The following is a 17,652-nucleotide window of genomic DNA, read 5'->3' as shown; positions in this document are numbered from 1 at the left end:
ATGCCTGTGCTGAAAAGTGAATTTCATGGTTTTTCTCTCCATTCGTGTAGGGCATGTGGGCCTTCTCTTTATGATTTATGACATTATGTCCATGTCCATACATGATGAGCCCCATGATACAGGGGGGCTGATTTCTGGTTAGTCTCGACTTAACGAATGCAGCACTTTATTCTCTTTTAATTAACCTTTTTTCTTAGGCAAGAGAGAAAAATAAAATTGGATTAGGATTTATAAACAGTTAAGACAGCCAGTATGAATTCAGTTAGCAAAAGAGTAAAGGATGCAGTTGATGCTGACAGAACAGCTCTAAAATGTGAAGGACACTCAACTGTAATGTCCACATTAGAGTAGGCAAAACCTAATTATTATTTTTAAATCCAAGTACAATGTCTTTTCTTCTCTTTTCTACCTTGATACACAAGACTTTAACGACAGAGGCCTGTCCACAGTTTGACCTTCACTAATGTCATGCTGACTGATAGCTGCAATGACATTTTATGACTGAGGACTGAGGTCTGACTTAAGATATGTGAACAAAAAATGCATGATAAGAAGTCTCTGTATTATCTTTGTTTTCATTTGATGTCCATTTCTTGAAAAGCTGTTATGTGTAGAAGATACACTGTAAAGAGAAAAAATGCATCAAGCCAGTATTTGGTCTTTGTGACGGACTAACGAAACAACAAGAAATATGAAACATGTTTTATCTAATGCTACATGTGGGTTCGCTGTGCTTTTGCCAGGATTGCAAGGTTCAAATAGCAGGCAGAGGTGTTTAAAAAAGAAAACTACCTGTGAATGTAAAGCCATTCCAGAGGGAAGCAGGGCAACAGAGAGGAAAGGCACTGAATTCCCAAAATGCAGTGAATCTAACCACCATGGAGGCTGAAGGGTGTCCAAGGCCAGTTAGAGGTTACATTGAGGTCGCTGAAGAGTCCTTTTGTGCGCCTACTTTTTCAGTAAACTCAACTAAATATTATACTGAGCTAAATGTTTTTTATGTTTTTTAGAAAAGGGTAAAAAACAGATTTTGGCATTTGTTGATCTGCAATGGTCTTAAGTTTGCCAATTTAACTATAATACTCATGTATCAGTTCTGAGATGCATATTATAAAACTCAATGACATCACTGAAAAGCTGTATATTTCCTCATAAGACATGAATTTCATTAAGTCTGTAATGAATTTAATTGCTCGTATGCCGTTGAGAGGTTGAGACAGGTTGAGAAAATATCTTTGGATACTGTAAAGCACATGACAGTGTCTGACTGGAGGTTGAAGGAAAATTGTCTGGAAACCTGCTGGGTTTTGCCCCAAGCAAAAAATGATCCGCTGTTTACTCTCCAAACAACCAGAATGCATCCCTGCTGACGAGACACTGACCCCTCACACAACAAGGACATTCTGCCTGGGGAGAGGGAGAAGTGTGAGCTTTGTTGCATGTGTGTGAGAAACAAGGGAAAAATGATGGGAATTTTTTTGTTTTTCATGTTCTCTCTCCATCTTTACCCGTCTCACTTTCTATCTGACTCTTAGTTGTGTTGAAGATGGGACGCTTCACTGTTGAGGCTGTTTTGACAGGTAAAAACAAATAGAAAACACGTAACACATATGTCCACACATCTCGTCAGGAACAGAGAAAAAAAGCTTTTGATTGTTGACTACGAACAAGGGCTAATGGTCTCAAGGTCATGGATTAACCTGCAAATTAGCAAAAGTCAACAAAGCATTCCAGATATTTCATTTGCAGTAGAATTATGAGCATACAAAAGCTCACTTGTTGACACACAGCAAAATTGAACTTGTTTTTTTTTTTCATCCTTCATTTCTTATTTCTTAAAAATGCTGACTTTGTGGTGAGACATATTCTAGCCGAGTGCTGACTGAACACATTAAAGACAACGCCCACACAACAACATTAACATTTTGTTTGTCTGACTTTCCTGCAGTGCTCTTCACCCTTTTCATGGAAACTGAAGCAAGTAAGGCCAAAACTCTACTGCCACCTCATCCTGTTCTGAGACTGGTTTGTTGAGAAACTGGTTTAGGAAGAAATCAAATACATTATTTTCTTTGTGTAGCCATAACAATGACCTAAACAAAGCAATTACTTATTTTGAAAATGTGTCTTCTGCATTGCTGAGGCAGTCAGCCTCTGGATATCTTGATAGTCCCTTACAGAGTGCACTGATACTCAATTCTTGAATCATCCATTTTAACAGACTGAGCAAGTTGATGTGAGTCTGCTGTCAAGTTGTGTAATTGTTTGTCACTGATTTTTCTTTTCCTTCGTTATTTCTCCTCCTCCTTTTGTGTTGGGTTGGCAGATCCATTTGTTTACAGTAAGTACAGACACGCTGACCCACTAATTCTGAAAATCCACTACACACAATTTATCCTCCCATTTGTTTGTATGGATTATGAAAAAGATCAACTGTTAACTTTTTTGTCTTACAGACTATGAAAGGCTACGAATCGGAGGCCTGATCTGTGCCTGCTTGTTGGTGGCTGGAGGACTCGGCGTGATACTTTGTAAGTCCTGAAACCACACAGATTATTATGCCTGTTTGGTAAACCTGTGGAAATATCTACAGCAAATGAGTTAAGATTGAAATGAAAGACATTAGCCACCCATACTGAGTCATGTGAACCACAGTTATAAGTAAAAAGTTTAGTGTGCATAATTTCTCTTTAAATCCTGAGTGAAATCTCAGAGTGATGCCAATATCTGAATAGTGACAAGGACAGAACAGTGTGTGTAACCTCAGTAACACATCCTACTTTGCCTTCACAGATAACAGGTGCTCCGGAAAGGCCAAGTATGTTTCTCTCTTAAGACTCCCTAACAAAAATGTCTGCGCATGCTTGTGTCTGTGTCTGAATTTTAACATGTGACTTGCTTCCCCTTTTGTCGTCTCTCTGTCTTCTTCCCAAACTGCCACGCTAACTGCCGCCCCGCCCTCGTCTCTTACCTTGTAGAAAAGTGGAAGATGACAACAGTGAAATCTGATATCGCGCCTGACAAACCGGTTTCGGCCAGGAAGAGGAGCTGACAGGCAGGGGTGGAGAGACTGGGTGTGCGGGGGGGGGGGGGGACACACAAACTTAGGTGATTATACCTGCACAAACCTGTGGAAGGAAATACCACTTATTAAAATAATAAATAAAAAGTGAAGTACTGCTGAAATTATGCAAGATTTGAAAGCAGTCTCATAGATCGACATGTCATGACTAAGATGAATTAAATAAACCCCCCCCTCATGTGTTTCTGTTTTGAAAATGTGTCCAGCTCTGTACTGATATAGAAATCAGTGTCATTTATATTCACATATGTTTGTCCCTGTAAATGCACATGGACCTTCACAGCATATCTCACATATGCTGCTTAGTTTAGTCATAACCATAATGTTGCATATAGTTACTGAAACAGTGCATCATTTGGATCATAATCTGATGTTTAGTCAGTATCGCCTGCTGTTCACTGCATGTTTTGCTGTATGTTAAAATATAGTGTTAGATTACCCATGTGGTCAAACATTTCAATATTGACAAGAATAGAAAACCTTTGGAGCGCACATCCAACATTCTAATAAATATTGGTATGCTAAACCAAATTGCAATATGAGTGCTGTTTTTCACACATGTAATGTAATGCATAGATCAAGCAGTTTTACTTTATGACCTTTAATGACTTTAGCTTCTATGACTGAAAATGGTAAATTTCTGGAGTTTCCATTAAGCTCTGTTACTGTTCTATACTAAATTATAATTACAGTGAATGTTTATTACAGCCCTGGTGTCGTTTTGTGCTTTTAATCGTCCATAACTCACATGCCAAGTAGATCAGCCTAACTCGGCAAACTTCGACATCTTCGTTGTCGTCAAGCGAACATTTAAAGCTCCACTCCTCCTCCGGGCTCCCTGCGCTGACTCTGGATCAGCCTCCACGCCCCGCTCGTCTTCATTCTTCAATTGGCAGCCATACCGCGGAAACCGACCCGGGATCAGGACCCACTGACGAAACTCGACCATTTTTAACTCAGCCCCCTTTTCTAAAACCAAGCCAACCTGTTGAGTGTCCCAGTGCTGAAGGCAGGGTGTTGGCGCACTGTGTGGAGAAAAGTCGCCAGTTCTGAGTCAGCCATCCGCGTGCTCGTGACAAATTTCCTCCTTTTTATCGCTGCTTAAAACAACGTGTCAGAGGTAAGTGTTGGACAAAAGAGGCTAATACTTCTCATATGGCTGTCTCCTCAACTCTTTTCTTCATTTGAGGACATTTGTTTATGAAGTCCAAGTTTTCCAAATATGTCCGTGAGCATCTTTGTAGGCAGCGGAGGCACATCTTAGCTTAAGTTGGGCTAATTCTAAGGATACCTTTAACGCTAGCTTCTGAACAGGTTTGCATGTGATGGAAAACGGATAAATCACTGTAGTTCTTATTAACTGGCTCGGTCGGTTACAGAAAAACTCAAACAGGCTCGAATGAAATCTACAACCAACCATTTCTCCCGAGAAAAGTCTGACTTTTGGAAATGTGAAAGTCCAGCGTAACATATGTCATAATGTCCGGCTGACATTTCTCCTCGAGCCGACCGGTGTCAGGACAATGGAGCGGCACGCGCCCAAGGGGCCAACGTGCGTAACGGCCCAGGATAGTCTTCCTTCACGCGCTTTGATCACAAACTGTAAACTAATTTTTAAAAAGGTACACTGAAAGCACTTAAAGTGCATCGATTTACTTAAAAAATAGATACACTGTGCCTGTTTATATCTTAAATCTCTGTTTAAAACCACCTGATAAGAGAAAAACAGTCAAAATAAATCCAGATGGCACAGCCTGACGTGTGTTCATTGCATTAGATAGCATGTAACTAAATCATCCAAAGCCACAAATGGAGACATTTTACCCTGAAGACCTCCCCTTGTGGAATTTTCCTATATTGTCATACTGCTTTATTGAACATATACTGTAAGCTGGTGTGTGTGTGTGTGTGTGTGTGTGTGAAAAGGCCAGCTGATAAGAGCAGTGTTGATAACAGTTTGCTACTATGTGGCACAAGGACAGACACAGGAGCCATCCAATTCTGCTGTAAAATGTAGGACTGTAATTTAGAAAGGACTGGAAAATATTGATTGTTTGTCGGAATGAATCAATGATTTAGGTTAGTTATAGTAAAAAAAAGAACTGTTTTCACTTGATGGGTACCAAAATTGTCATCCATCAATTTTCTATTGATTCATTATTGACTAATTCTTTCAGTACAAACATAAGTGAGGCTTCTAAGTGATTTTTGCTTTGTTTATGGGGAACACTCAGGTGGTTGGCAAAATGCCTTGAGCAGTTAACAGGTTATTAAGGGACAGATATGCACATGTCACAATATGATCCATGGTTATAGATCCACACGATGCATGGTGAAACAAGAAGCTATACGTTAACAGGTTTTTAGTGTCCGTTCCTCAGAATCATGGAACAAATGTGAATTTCACACCAAAATTTGAACCACATACATGGAGGAATCAATTATACAAGATCCACTGCAGTTGTGAAATATGTTGTCTTTTCAGGGTTGTTGCCATGACCTTAGACATGTGCAATGCTTACTAACGTAGCCTTTTGCAACCTATCTGCAAAAAGTCAATTACTCCTGCAAAACTCCACATCATAATGAAATTCTGTGTATATACTGTATATATAACAGGTCATTTGTCTGCACACATGTCCCCTTGTGGATCACAAACATTTCTGTCAGACTAATCAATATAATGCCCCGCAACACATGACTATGCTTGCTTAGCAACAAAGATTTGATTTTAGAGTTTTTTTTCAATCTATAGTCCCAAATATGTATTTTTTTTTGGTATTTTAGTGCTCAGACACAATGTGAAAATGATTTCAGCCAAGACTAACAAATATGAAAATGTTTCTGCCGTGCAATCTGTACTTGGTGACAAAAATAGACAACATTTTTAAATGATGACACCAGGGTCAGGGGCCAAATGTTGTGCCAGTAAAAAAAAAAAAGCGATATGTGCATAACACAATAGATAATTTTGAACAAAGGCACAGAGAGGCAAAGATAAATCACACGTCCAACTCTCAGCTGTCTACATGACAATATCTACTGCATGTTGCTTTTGACTGATTTGAACATGCATTAATGCTCCTGATATGAATGAGTTTTTCAGAGAGAGTAACATGAGGCAGGGAGAGATGAGAGAGGTTAACGGGTGACAGACAGAAATGGAGAGAGGGTGAACAAAGGCAGCGACAGACAGAGTTGTCTTTCCTCAGGTGAAAGAGACTTAGCTCGCTGTCCTCACCCCTCCTCACATGACCACAGTTCTTAAAAAAGAAAGCCAGAGGAGGACAGTAGAGAGAGGTGGAGGGGAGAAAGAGAGAGCAAGACACACTTTCTCCTCACCTTTCTTCACATCGCTTCGGTGGCTCACAAACACAAATTTAGAAACCTCAACAAGAAGACATTGATTTTATACCGGTCATGTGACTGTGACCTTCTGTGTGTTCCCTACGTAACCACACAGCTTTCATTTGCAGCTCAGCAGAGACACGGCTCATCATTTCTGATTTGTTAACCAGTGCAGATATGTTTACTTACAGCTCATTTAATACAACACTGAGATTATGTCCAAGTGTTAGTAAAATGAGAACGTCAGGTCTTTCGCAAAGTTTTTTAGAGCAGTTACTAATCAATATGTGCAAGATGAAAAGTTTAATGGGCGGAAGGGGAGTTGAAAGGAGGGAAATGTGCTCCATCCTTTTATCCCCTGATTAAGAGTGCAGAGTGAGGAGCGTGCAGTCTGTTGCTAGCCGCTCGCTGCTAGCCTTGTGGTTACCATGTGTGACTCATGGCTCTAGCATGCTCCACTCCCTCTTACCCTCTGTCTGTCTGTCTGTTTGTGTCCCCTCTCATTCCCTCTCTTTCCCAACCGCACTCTCTCCCCTCTTCCTGCCTCCCTCTCTCATTCCCCCAGGCTTTCATTCGTCTTCTCTGCCTGTCTTGCTCACTTATTTCCAAACTTGATATCTTGTTTGTGCTTTTCCTTTTTTCCCACCCCTGTCCGTCCCTCTTTCCCTTTCTTCACGAGTGAACTGCCTCCACTGGATTCCCACCCTCTTCCTTTTTATCTCTCTTTCCTATTCTTCCTACAACACCTTAATGGAGTCAACACTTTAGTATTATTTGGTGAAACTCATCTTTGGTCAGAAGCTGTTAGCTGTTATCACCTGGCTAAGAAGACAAAGACGAGACAAAGACAATGAAGTCCACTTTGTAGTCTGCTTTTTAATAATTCAAGAACCCTGAGATCTGAGGTCATGTGCTTTATCAATCAGGGAGAAATCAACCAGAGAAACATAATGTGCATGTCTGACCACTGTAGTGGTAAAATGATGTAAGATTATTGGATTTCATTACATTCCTTAGTGCACTGGTAAAGTGAAGGGAGGAATAATCTACTGTTTCCCAGTTGTGATAGTCCTTGACGAGTCTTTCCTGTGTGTGTCTGCGTGCATCTGCGTGTGTGTGTGTGTATGTGTGTGTGTGTGTGTGTCATAAAGGATGTGCTGCACACTGGAATCCAGTGCTGCTAATTTAGGAATAAAAAATGCCACTGAGAATAGCCAGCTGTCTTTGTTGTGCAGTACAGGAACACATACACACACACACAGGGGTCCAGCATTCAAAGGGGTGGGTGTGGGTGTGTGTTGTGGGGGGTGGGGGGGTGGTAAAACAAAAACAGGGACTAAGAGACACACACGTACAAGTCACGCTAACACAAAATAGAGGGAACACAAACTGTCTGGTTTTTGGATTGAACAACAAAGCAGCATTGAGACGGCGTAACTACGAACTCAGTGCAAACACACAGTACAATAACTTGATGAGCGGTAGCGGATATTTGTCATTCACACATAAACCTTTAATATATATGTATCTATTCTCCCCACCATGTCATAGATTCATATGGCACTTGCTCACCTGACCAGGATATGCAGTTTTTAGAGTGGATAGTGTTACAAGAATGGACAGACAAGTGTCACTTATTCAAAGGACTTGACTGCACGTGTTTGTGTGTGTATGTGCACACAGGGGTGTCTGTGTGTTGTCACCTAACTTAGAAGCGAGTAAACACTCACATTTAAAGCCAACTGGTGGCCTTTCTGTGTGTGTGTGTGTGTGTGTGTGTGTGTGTGCGTGCGCTGCTGGCCGGTGTGTTGGAGGTCTCATCCCTGATACTCTGGACAGATTTCTGTCTTTTATGGGAAGTACTTACTAGAAAGGAAATAGTCTCTATGAAAACTTTTCAAAACAACATTGTAAGTAGTGGATGGGTCCCTGACTCACTGAACATAGTTAAGACTTTTTTGACAGGCCTGCAGCCTTTTGTGTAACCGTACTGGTGGAGAGAGGAGAAGAGGAGTGGGATGGCAAAGAGAAGATGATATTGTATGAGCGTGAGACAGGCAGAGAGCCTAGAAACCCTGGGAGGGTTGTAAGGGAAGGGATAAATGAGTAGAAAAGACTTAACAAAAGGGGAGGACAGGGGACGGGTTAAGGAGCAAGGACGTGCAGAAGTGTGTCAGAAAAGGGAAGTGGTATAGAAGAGGTTTGAAGAGGGTTTGAGAGGAGACAGCAGCTCAGCAAAAGCAGAAGAGCGGTGTGAAACAGTAGTTTTAAACAAACGGGCCATTCGGAAAGCTTTTCACAAAAGTGGCAAAAAATATCAAACAGACACAGGGAGGACATGGAGGAAGAAGCTGAGGGTGTAGAGACACAGTGAGAGACAAAGAAGAGGAAAAACAGCCCTAAAGAGATGAAGAGAAAGAGATGCAGCAAGAGCTGAAAACAAAAAACGAGGGACAGTCGGAGACAGGCAGAGTAGCGTGACAGAGCCAGAACAGAAAAGTCTTTATCCCTGGACCAGGCGGTGCTGGAGAAGAGGCTCCACAGGAAGTTTGTCCTCAGGGGAAAATCGACTACTCTTTACGTGATATGAGTCGTCAGAAATTCTTGGCTATATTTGTAATAACGCTTTTTTTGGCATCAGCCGAACAGTCTTTTTTCTGCAACTGAATCTGATCGTTGTTTACTCTGTAAAAGTTTAAGGTGAAACTATAACTAAATGAAGCTCCAGTGTGAGCATTTGTTGCTTTTCTTTGTCTTATATGTTGGTGTACTGAATATCGTAGAGTTTTGGACTGCAAGTTGGATGTGAATGCCTTGCCCTCGGCTCTGGGAGATTGTGATCATCATTTGTCACTACTTTCTCATTTTACAGAGGAAATATTTTTTCAAAAAAGTAATCTGCAGATTGATCAACAGCTAAAAAATCTGTATTTTCAGGCTTACACTACTGATAACCACTGATACTTGATGTTGAACGTTGTCAGCTTTGCGAGCATATTGTGTACACTGTACGTTATTTAATCCACCTGGGTGCTGTGACTTTGTCTTACACACTCCACACCTTACACCAACATTTGCTTTAAAATATGATCTTCAGATAGGAAGAAGGAGGCGCCTCCTCTTTTACACTCCCCTGCTTTCTGTTCCTCACCACGTCTCTACTCCCATCATTCATCTCTGCCTCCCTTTTCTAATAGTCTCACCATCAGCCTGCCCTCTTCTCCGTCCCTGTCCTCGTCTCTCCTCTTTCTGTCTTTGCCCTCCATCTCTTCCTCCTCACTCTCCTCTCAGTGTGTCTTTCTCCTGAGGTAAACGGTTCTCTAGTGGTTGTTGGCCTGTTTCCCATCCTCTACATTCTCCCTGCCTCGCCTCGGGTTGCTGTGGAGAGGCACCAGGGGAGAAGCACTCGTCCTGCTCTTCCCTTTCTCCCTTTCTGCCAAACTCCAAATATCAACAGCAGAGGAGGGAGACACATTGTTTTACATACATGCATTCTTGAGTCTCAGAGGTCACTGTTGTTTGTGTGTCCTTACAGATATTTACAAAGTAAACTACCAAGAACGACTTAAATCTAGGAGCGGGGTCTGTACTGTAACATCGTTCATGCTGTCTGTCCATGCCCTGTTTCCATGTAAACAAACAAAAGTAATGTTTCCAGTCAGTGTTATTCACCGCATAGCATGGTGTGTGTCCTTGAGGTCAAACAAACACGCTGAATGCATTTACTTCCTCATAAAACATCCATGTTTACTTGTTAACAGTTAGCGCACTGGTGTGTATCTTTGTGGATTACTGCTGTCGTGTTTGTGCATGAGACAAGCAAAACGAGTACCTACTCTGGGATTTCAACGGTTAAGCACCGAAAATATTTTTGACAGGTTACACATGGCAGTCTTTAGGTTAATTTGCATACACACATGCACTTTGCTTCACCTGGGGCTAACAGCTCAGAGTCCATCGCCCAGTTGGTGTGCCAAATGATTGAAACCGATATGCTGCGAATCAGCGTGGTAGAGGGCGAGGATTTGGTGCCTAGCAACCGTGTACTTTATGCCATCGGGAGCTTAATGCACTGAAAAAGACTTTGAGGAGACCAAGGATGGGCCAAGCTAGCCAGGACAGACGAGCTAACTCTGACCACTGACTGCTGGACGACTCAGCTGGTCACTTCATGGAAGATGCAGTCTAGTGTGCTCCTCACTCACAGCTCTCCATCCAATGACACATCAGACAACCTCGCTGAGTGTCCGACTGATGCAGTGGACGTGTGATGGCCTGCGTCCACAACTACACCAAAAAAGCGCGGCAGTTAACTTAAAAATTAACCATTGGTTACCAGTTGGTCTAATGGGTGCTGGGCTGTTGAATGCAGAAATAACTGAAATGGCGATCCTTTTAAAACGTCAGCCTTTAACCTGCATCACTGTTTTATCTTTTGAGTTTTTTTCAGTCACCACTGTCCTTCTTAACAGGAAAAGCTTCAGATAAAAGATGAGAAAATGTTTCCAATTTCCCAGATTGTTTTCATGAAGCTCAGGCTGGAGCACTCAGAGAGGACAGACCGTACGTATTCGTATTCAGATCACCTCTTTGATACAGCAGTCAATAAGTCAACTCAACATGAATTTGATGTCACCCAAATGATGCAGCTTTCAGTCGCCGTGTGTGAATACCAGTTTGAAAGGAGCACGGGTGTGTTTGCCCTTCACTGTGGCATGTTCAGAGTGGAAAAGAGCAGTAAGTGGAAAATCACTTGTGGTGTGTCTCCTCCCCGTGCACATGTTACCTCCGCTGCTGCTTCGACACGGCAGCTAACGCGGCACGGACGCAGAGCAGCTCAGACAGTGTGTGGGATGTAACTGCGGCCGTCAGGAAATGTACAGGTTCATTAAGGATGATTGTAAATCCTGACTCAGGGTCAGGAGAGAGAACTCTGACTGGAAGTATTTAAGACTCATCTTTTTGTCAATTTTTAATGGAATGGAAAAGCAAATATCTCCACTGACAGAACTTGAAAATCGCAGCTATGTACACACTAACGTACGCTGGAAATAAGATTGAAATGACATTACAGACAGGAATAGCTTTTGTAGGGGTGAGTGCACTTTCATAAAATTCTCATGGATTTTTTTTGCCAGCATGCAAAATCTAATTTAAAAGAAGTCTGGAGAGTCGCAGCTGGTGACAACATGGATACATGCATACCGCACATTACACATAATGGAATAAGCCTGTAGGGAAATAAAGCTGAAACAAGAAAAAAGAAGGTTGAAGCTTTGACATGGCAGCAGTGTGATGCATTACCCAGAGAGATCTCGTCCTCCTGTTAAGGCTCCATTAGAGCACTTTGCAGCCATCAACATCAGATCAAGTTTCTGCGTGCGTCTGAGTGTGAAAGAGAACGACAGAGACCACTTTATGGCCGTCTACATTTGATCAGATTTCTTTGTGTGTGTGGATGCATGTGCTGTGTGAGCGATGAGTTTGTTTCTCTGGGTCTACGTCCTTTCACTGCCCCTCATAAAACTGTTGCATAAGGTCTCTGTTGACTCTGTCGGCTGGTACGAGCCAGTTTGGAGTGTAGTAATCAGGTTTCTAACATGTGCGCACACCCATTTTACAATTGGATTATTTGTGCCATTGGGACTGGAGATAATGTTATTAACCTCATGTTAATACAACCAGAACTTTGCACAAATGGCGGTTGACGTGACATTTGTAGACAATGATTTTAATTCTAAATATTTCTGAGGGTTTTTGCTTGGTAACTAACTTAGAAATCAGAGCTGCATGCAAAAATATTATTTGTATTCACCGTCTTAATTGTTGATTATATTGTTCTTGATATCGGTGTCTCTATTTATCTCTGCAGGTACACAGCCTCAAGCTTGAAGATGTCAAAAATCTGTGCTTTGGTGTTGGTGACACGTGAGTAAAACTCTTGAAAGTCTTTTCATCACAGTTTTTCTGAACAAATCCTCAGAAGCTCAGTTTGTAACCTCCTCTTTTTAACTGTCAGAAAGTAAAATGATTTTATTTTTATTGCCTGTTGTCAGTTAACACGTCTGAGGTGGGAAGGTGAGGTGAGACATTTTAAACTGTCTGGACGTCTGATGTGATCATGTGTCCTATAGAAATGTACTGTAAGAAAGCAAATCCCTAACACTGTGAGATGGTGAATGAGGTGCTGATTAGGTGAAGGTAGCAAATGCAGTTCTTTCAGGTGGTGTAAAAGAGAAGCGATGGGGGGATAGGGAGGAAGATAGGTTAAACAGTCACATCTTTAAACAGATCTGGATATTCAATGGGCACAGCCCATATTTTAGAGCTTTTTAAGAAGCGTTGTATTCATTGATGCTTTCATTTGTCAATGATTCAGTATAACAGACATACCCCCTCACCCGCCTTTCCTCCAAAGTACCAGGAAATGTAAAAAATGCTAGTGCAGTTTTAAGTGCACAAAACCAATATAAGTGAAACTATTTGGAGTATTTCAACAGTTTAGACCACATGATTCTGTACTTCCAAATAAACCAGCAGCTATTAAACATTTTTCTTTTCTTTTCCACCCTAACGATCCCTCATAAACAAAATGAGATGCCTCCAGCTGTGTTGCACTGTTGTTAAGTGTGTGTCTCTCTGAACTCTTGCAGTTGTGTCGCTGGTGTTTGCAGAAGAGCAGAACTGTAAGTGCACCACAGCAAATATTTGAGTATTTTGGTTGATAGCTTTTATCAAAACGTCCTTATTTAGATGTGACAGTAATACGATAAGAGAACCATCAAACCATAACAGTCATCTTTTTTACATTTTGGCCTCATATTGGGGGAGATGTTTGAAAGGTACTGATTTGATGGTCAGCTATGTCAATCATTAGCGAGAGAATCAAACTGGGCCACTGTGTTAGCTCCTCTCACTTTGTACTGTTGACTTTATTATGTCACTGTTTGATAGGTGGATGCGTCTGTAAATGCTCATTTATCTGCTGTTCAAACCAGCTGTCAACTGACCCTCTTCATTTCTGTCCCTACAGTGGAAGATGACCCATTTACCTTTGGTAATTCATTGTTTTCTGACTTATTTTCACTCTCATGTAGAAGTTAATGGAACGAGGAAGATGAACTATTACATTAACTTTCTCTGTTTGTCCCTGAACTTACTTTCAAAAGTGTTTCTCATGCATTTTCTTTTGTTGCATGCATTGCTTTTTTGATTGGTTATATTTATTTACTTACCATGGCCTCTTTATGCAGACTACCACAGACTGCGTGTTGGAGGCCTGATTCTAGCTGCTGTCCTCTGTCTCATTGGCATCACCATCCTGCTCAGTAAGATGCAAATTATACGCACACACACGCACACCCTTATCCGGACGTACATAGTCATAAACAGACTCAGACAACGGTAGATACGAACAGGTACCACATAGAAAGTCAATGCTTCTTTTATCTCGTTCCAGGTGGCCACTGCAGGTGCAAGTTCAACCAGGACAAGAGGTGATCTATCATTTAGTTAAACATGGAAGATATTTGTGTAATTACACTGGAAATTCCAAACAACAAGCTCCCTACTTATATATATTGTAAAAGCAGTATGTGTGACCAAGCTAGTTAACAGAGCAGTGGCAGATAAATGTCATAGAAGCCTCCTGTTTTTCTTTTTTCTTACTCCCTGCTGGTTCTCTTTGCAGACGGAGGACAGGAAGCAATGCTCAGCAGATGCTCTCCGACCAAGGTAATGTTAGTTCACCCACCAGCAAACCTTTCTTTACCTTAATAACTGTCGTGGGTGTCAGACACCTTCAAGAAGTGAAAGTTGGAACAGCTGAACAAAGAAAACCGGTTTCCACTAAAACATCTTGTAAAGGACCAGTGTGACGCATGTAGGGGGATCTGTTGACAGGGATGGAGTATAATATTCACAGTTATGTTTTCATTAGTGTATAATCAGCTGCCATGTTTTTGCAGTATTCCAGAGCAGACAAACCAACACTTGTTGCACTTGTTTTTCACAGCCACCGTAGATTCTCCTGCACACTAAGAAGGGGTGGATGATGGTTGCAATCTGCAGTTTCACCACTAGATGTTGCTAAATCCTCCAGAAAGGAGGCTGGGTTTATAGTTAAGGTTTCCTGTAAATGTCAACAGAAAAGACGATCGCTTTTCTCGACAGACTGCAGCAACGGCAAGCGCTGAAGTGAGCAGAGTACCACAAGTTATTTATTCTAAACAAATATACCAGTCTTTGCTCCTCGCCCCCACCTTAAAAAAACACCCCCAATACTGCATGTGTAGTACACATGTATGTAGACCCATGTGCAGCAAGATACACGGCTTGACATCCTGCAAAGGTCTAAAGTTATATTTACTCTGTCCATCTGTTTCACTGTAAACCGCCTCGTGTCTCACACACACACATAAACACCGACGCAGAATGGAAAGCTCCCATAGTGCTGGACTCTGATGCCACGAACCTCGCTGTTCAACAGGTGGTGGGACTCTGGGTGTCTGGCAGGCAGAGAAGGAGGGAGATGAATGCTTGTTTTACAGGCAACTCCTATTTTATGCCACGGTACAGCCATAAGAGGTGAATTCTCGGGTCTGAAAATTCCACATGAATCAAACACGGTACAGCTCCTGTAAACCACGAACAAGCAGATAAAGAGCATACATGTTATCTGCTGTGTACGCCTTTTAGCATGGGAGAAAGAAAAGTTTTATTGACTGTCAGACAACTTAAGGTTCAAGTGGTTAAACACAAGTAAACTCAAACACTACAGGCTCATTATTTACTGCTCCAGGATCTTGTTGATGCATGGAGGACCTTTACTATAGCTCCTGACACAGGTTCTAACACTTAAAGAGATACTTTCATCAAGTTCAGAGACCCAACAATTTTAGTCCGTAATATAATAAGAATATGTAATATATAAAAATCTGCATATATAAAATATGCAGGATGCTACACTTCCCATAATGCTACTGTCTTTTTATTACACCCAATGGTTTCCACCATAGTTTCAGAGCTCAAGCTGTGATGACACTACTGGAAAACCAAGCCAGTTTGATTTTAACAGCTTTGATGCACACAGAATACTCAGGTGGCCCATATGGAAAAACACTGTGCATGTGTGTGTGTGTCTGTGTGTGTGTGTCTGTGTGTGTGTGCAGTATGTTAGCAAGCAACTCAGCAGGAGCCCACAGGGACATACTGCACTGTGTGCTCAGGCAGTTTCCACACACGCACTCTTTCTCCTGCTCATGTTCCTGAGTGAGCGTACGCGTGTTCATTGTTGATCTCGTTCTCGACATGCAGAGAATGATCACAGCCACTTCTCATGACGAGTTTCAGCCGCTAAGATTTTAGCGGATGTCAGAGCCTAAAACAAAAATGTGAATAAACATGTACAAATCTTCTCAGGCTTTTTGCATGGTTTTAGGAATGCAAATAATAAAGTATTTTAACATCATGTTATTCCTGTAATGGAATGAATACTGTATGAGGTTATACTGACTTGAATATAAAAGGCTTGTAAAGGTAAATTAATCAGGATTTCATATATTATAGATTAGAAATAAAGCATCAAATAATAGTAGAACCACAGTTTGAATCACAGATGAATTGTTCTTTAAATTTTGCAACTTAAATTAGTAGGTTATGTGTTTGTGTAACCCAGTGTATTATTATCACTGATTGAATTGAATTTGTAAACTTGCCTTCCTGTTTTGCCTGCAGCTCGTTCCTGCGACTGCTAGACGTCGACCGGAACACACGCTGACTTCCCGAACCTGCAGCCGCCAGATAACACGGAGGAGCAGCAGCGGGATCTGAACCATCCAACCAGAGGCTTTTGTTTTATTGTTAGAGAGCGACAGAGAGTAGTTTGTGTGTGCCTGCGATGAGGTGTGATGCTTTCTGCCTGCTAACTGAGCTACTGATCTGCAGCCTGCACCTTCACACACACACACACACACACACACACTCGGACCTACACACACTTTTACACACAACTTCACTTTCATTTCAGTCACTTGAACTTATTTTTTGGTATTTAGATGGTAAAAATAAGGCTTTAACATGAAGAAACTGACATTTCCAACCTCTTGACAATTCCTTCGATAACTGAGTGTGAATGCTTTGTGATTCATCGTTGACAGTTTTGGTTGATTGAGCCGGAAAGCAACATACATTCATACAATGGTAACACAAACCTATTACCAAAAACTTCCAAAAAAGTGTCTGCATACTGTCGGTTGTGTCAATGTCTCGCGCTGCTTCTGATGTCTGTACTGAATGTGTAAGGTAAACATTGATGTAGATATTAGTCGCTTGTTGTCACCAACCTAACCCACTGTCCAAACTTTCATGTCAAGTATATGAAATCCAAGTAGTCATGAGTGTTTAGAGCGGTGTTTATAAATCATGCTAATCTGTTAATTCCCATGTTTAGCGTAATGGTTGAAAGTAGTGGATTGCACTGTTCAGAGATGCAGAAAGACTCTATCATGTTTCTATAAAAGAGTTAATGAAACGAACTGTGAGCTATGGAGTTTTAATGAGTGAGTGTGTGCATGTGCGTGCAAAAGTTTTAACACTCATATTACATATACAGGATTTAGAATTTCTTGTTTTTAGAATATCGTTATTTAAATTCCTTTTTTCCCAATCCTTATGTTTTACTCTTATTATTATTACTATTGTTGCACATTAGCCTTTTAGCCCGTCCACTGGAGTACATCATTTCAACATTTCACTGCAAACATTGAACATACAGTTTCTCTCAGTCGCTTTGGTGCTTTTCTCAGATCAGAATGAAAATTCTCATAACTCTTAGTTCAACCTCCACAACATTTAGTCATTTGTGCACATCATAGTAGAAATTTCTCCTTCCTCTGAAGCAGTTGCAAATGTTTATGGACATGTTTCAGTTGCTTTCATACAATTCTCTGCTGTTTTAAACATTATCATTTGCTTATGTCATGTCAGTCAAAATAAACTATACTCATGGATGCTGAATAGAACTAGTTATCAAATTCTGTCAAGCAAATGTTATACCTTTCTTTATCATTTTTTCCTGGAAATGTCTCCTAAATTGAACAATTATGTGGCCAGACAGACAGGAACCTCTGGATGTGCCAGAATGATTAACCTATGATCAGTTATAATATGTACTGTTATATTGTTCACATTTGTGCACAGCTCTACCAAAAGAGTCTTTCTTA

General features: G+C 41.2%; 1 protein-coding gene across 1 annotated transcript; it reads left to right on the top strand.

The window, feature by feature from the left end:
• Positions 1-4,052: 4,052 nt before the first annotated feature.
• On the top strand, positions 4,053-17,451 carry LOC121611058 (phospholemman-like). The gene is made up of 8 exons (XM_041943437.1): positions 4,053-4,202; positions 12,303-12,358; positions 13,084-13,116; positions 13,464-13,487; positions 13,684-13,758; positions 13,890-13,926; positions 14,121-14,164; positions 16,166-17,451. Exons 2-8 carry the CDS (start codon positions 12,325-12,327, stop codon positions 16,183-16,185), a joined length of 267 nt encoding a protein of 88 aa, XP_041799371.1. The 5' UTR covers positions 4,053-4,202; positions 12,303-12,324; the 3' UTR covers positions 16,186-17,451.
• The last annotated feature ends 201 nt before the right edge of the window (positions 17,452-17,652 follow it).

The sequence above is a fragment of the Chelmon rostratus genome, chromosome 8 (assembly GCF_017976325.1).
Source record: "Chelmon rostratus isolate fCheRos1 chromosome 8, fCheRos1.pri, whole genome shotgun sequence".
NCBI classification, from domain to species: Eukaryota; Metazoa; Chordata; class Actinopteri; order Chaetodontiformes; family Chaetodontidae; genus Chelmon; species Chelmon rostratus.
The sequence above is the reverse complement of the archived record's forward strand: the minus strand, read 5'-3'. Positions and strand labels throughout refer to the sequence as shown.

Excerpts from the sequence above, each read along its gene's own strand:
- LOC121611058 (XM_041943437.1), top strand. The coding sequence starts at position 12,325 with ATGTCAAAAATCTGTGCTTTGGTGTTGGTGACAC. Across the intron at positions 13,759-13,889 it reads TGGCATCACCATCCTGCTCA|GTGGCCACTGCAGGTGCAAG; the intron begins GTAAGATGCAAA and ends ATCTCGTTCCAG. Across the intron at positions 14,165-16,165 it reads GCAGATGCTCTCCGACCAAG|CTCGTTCCTGCGACTGCTAG; the intron begins GTAATGTTAGTT and ends TTTTGCCTGCAG.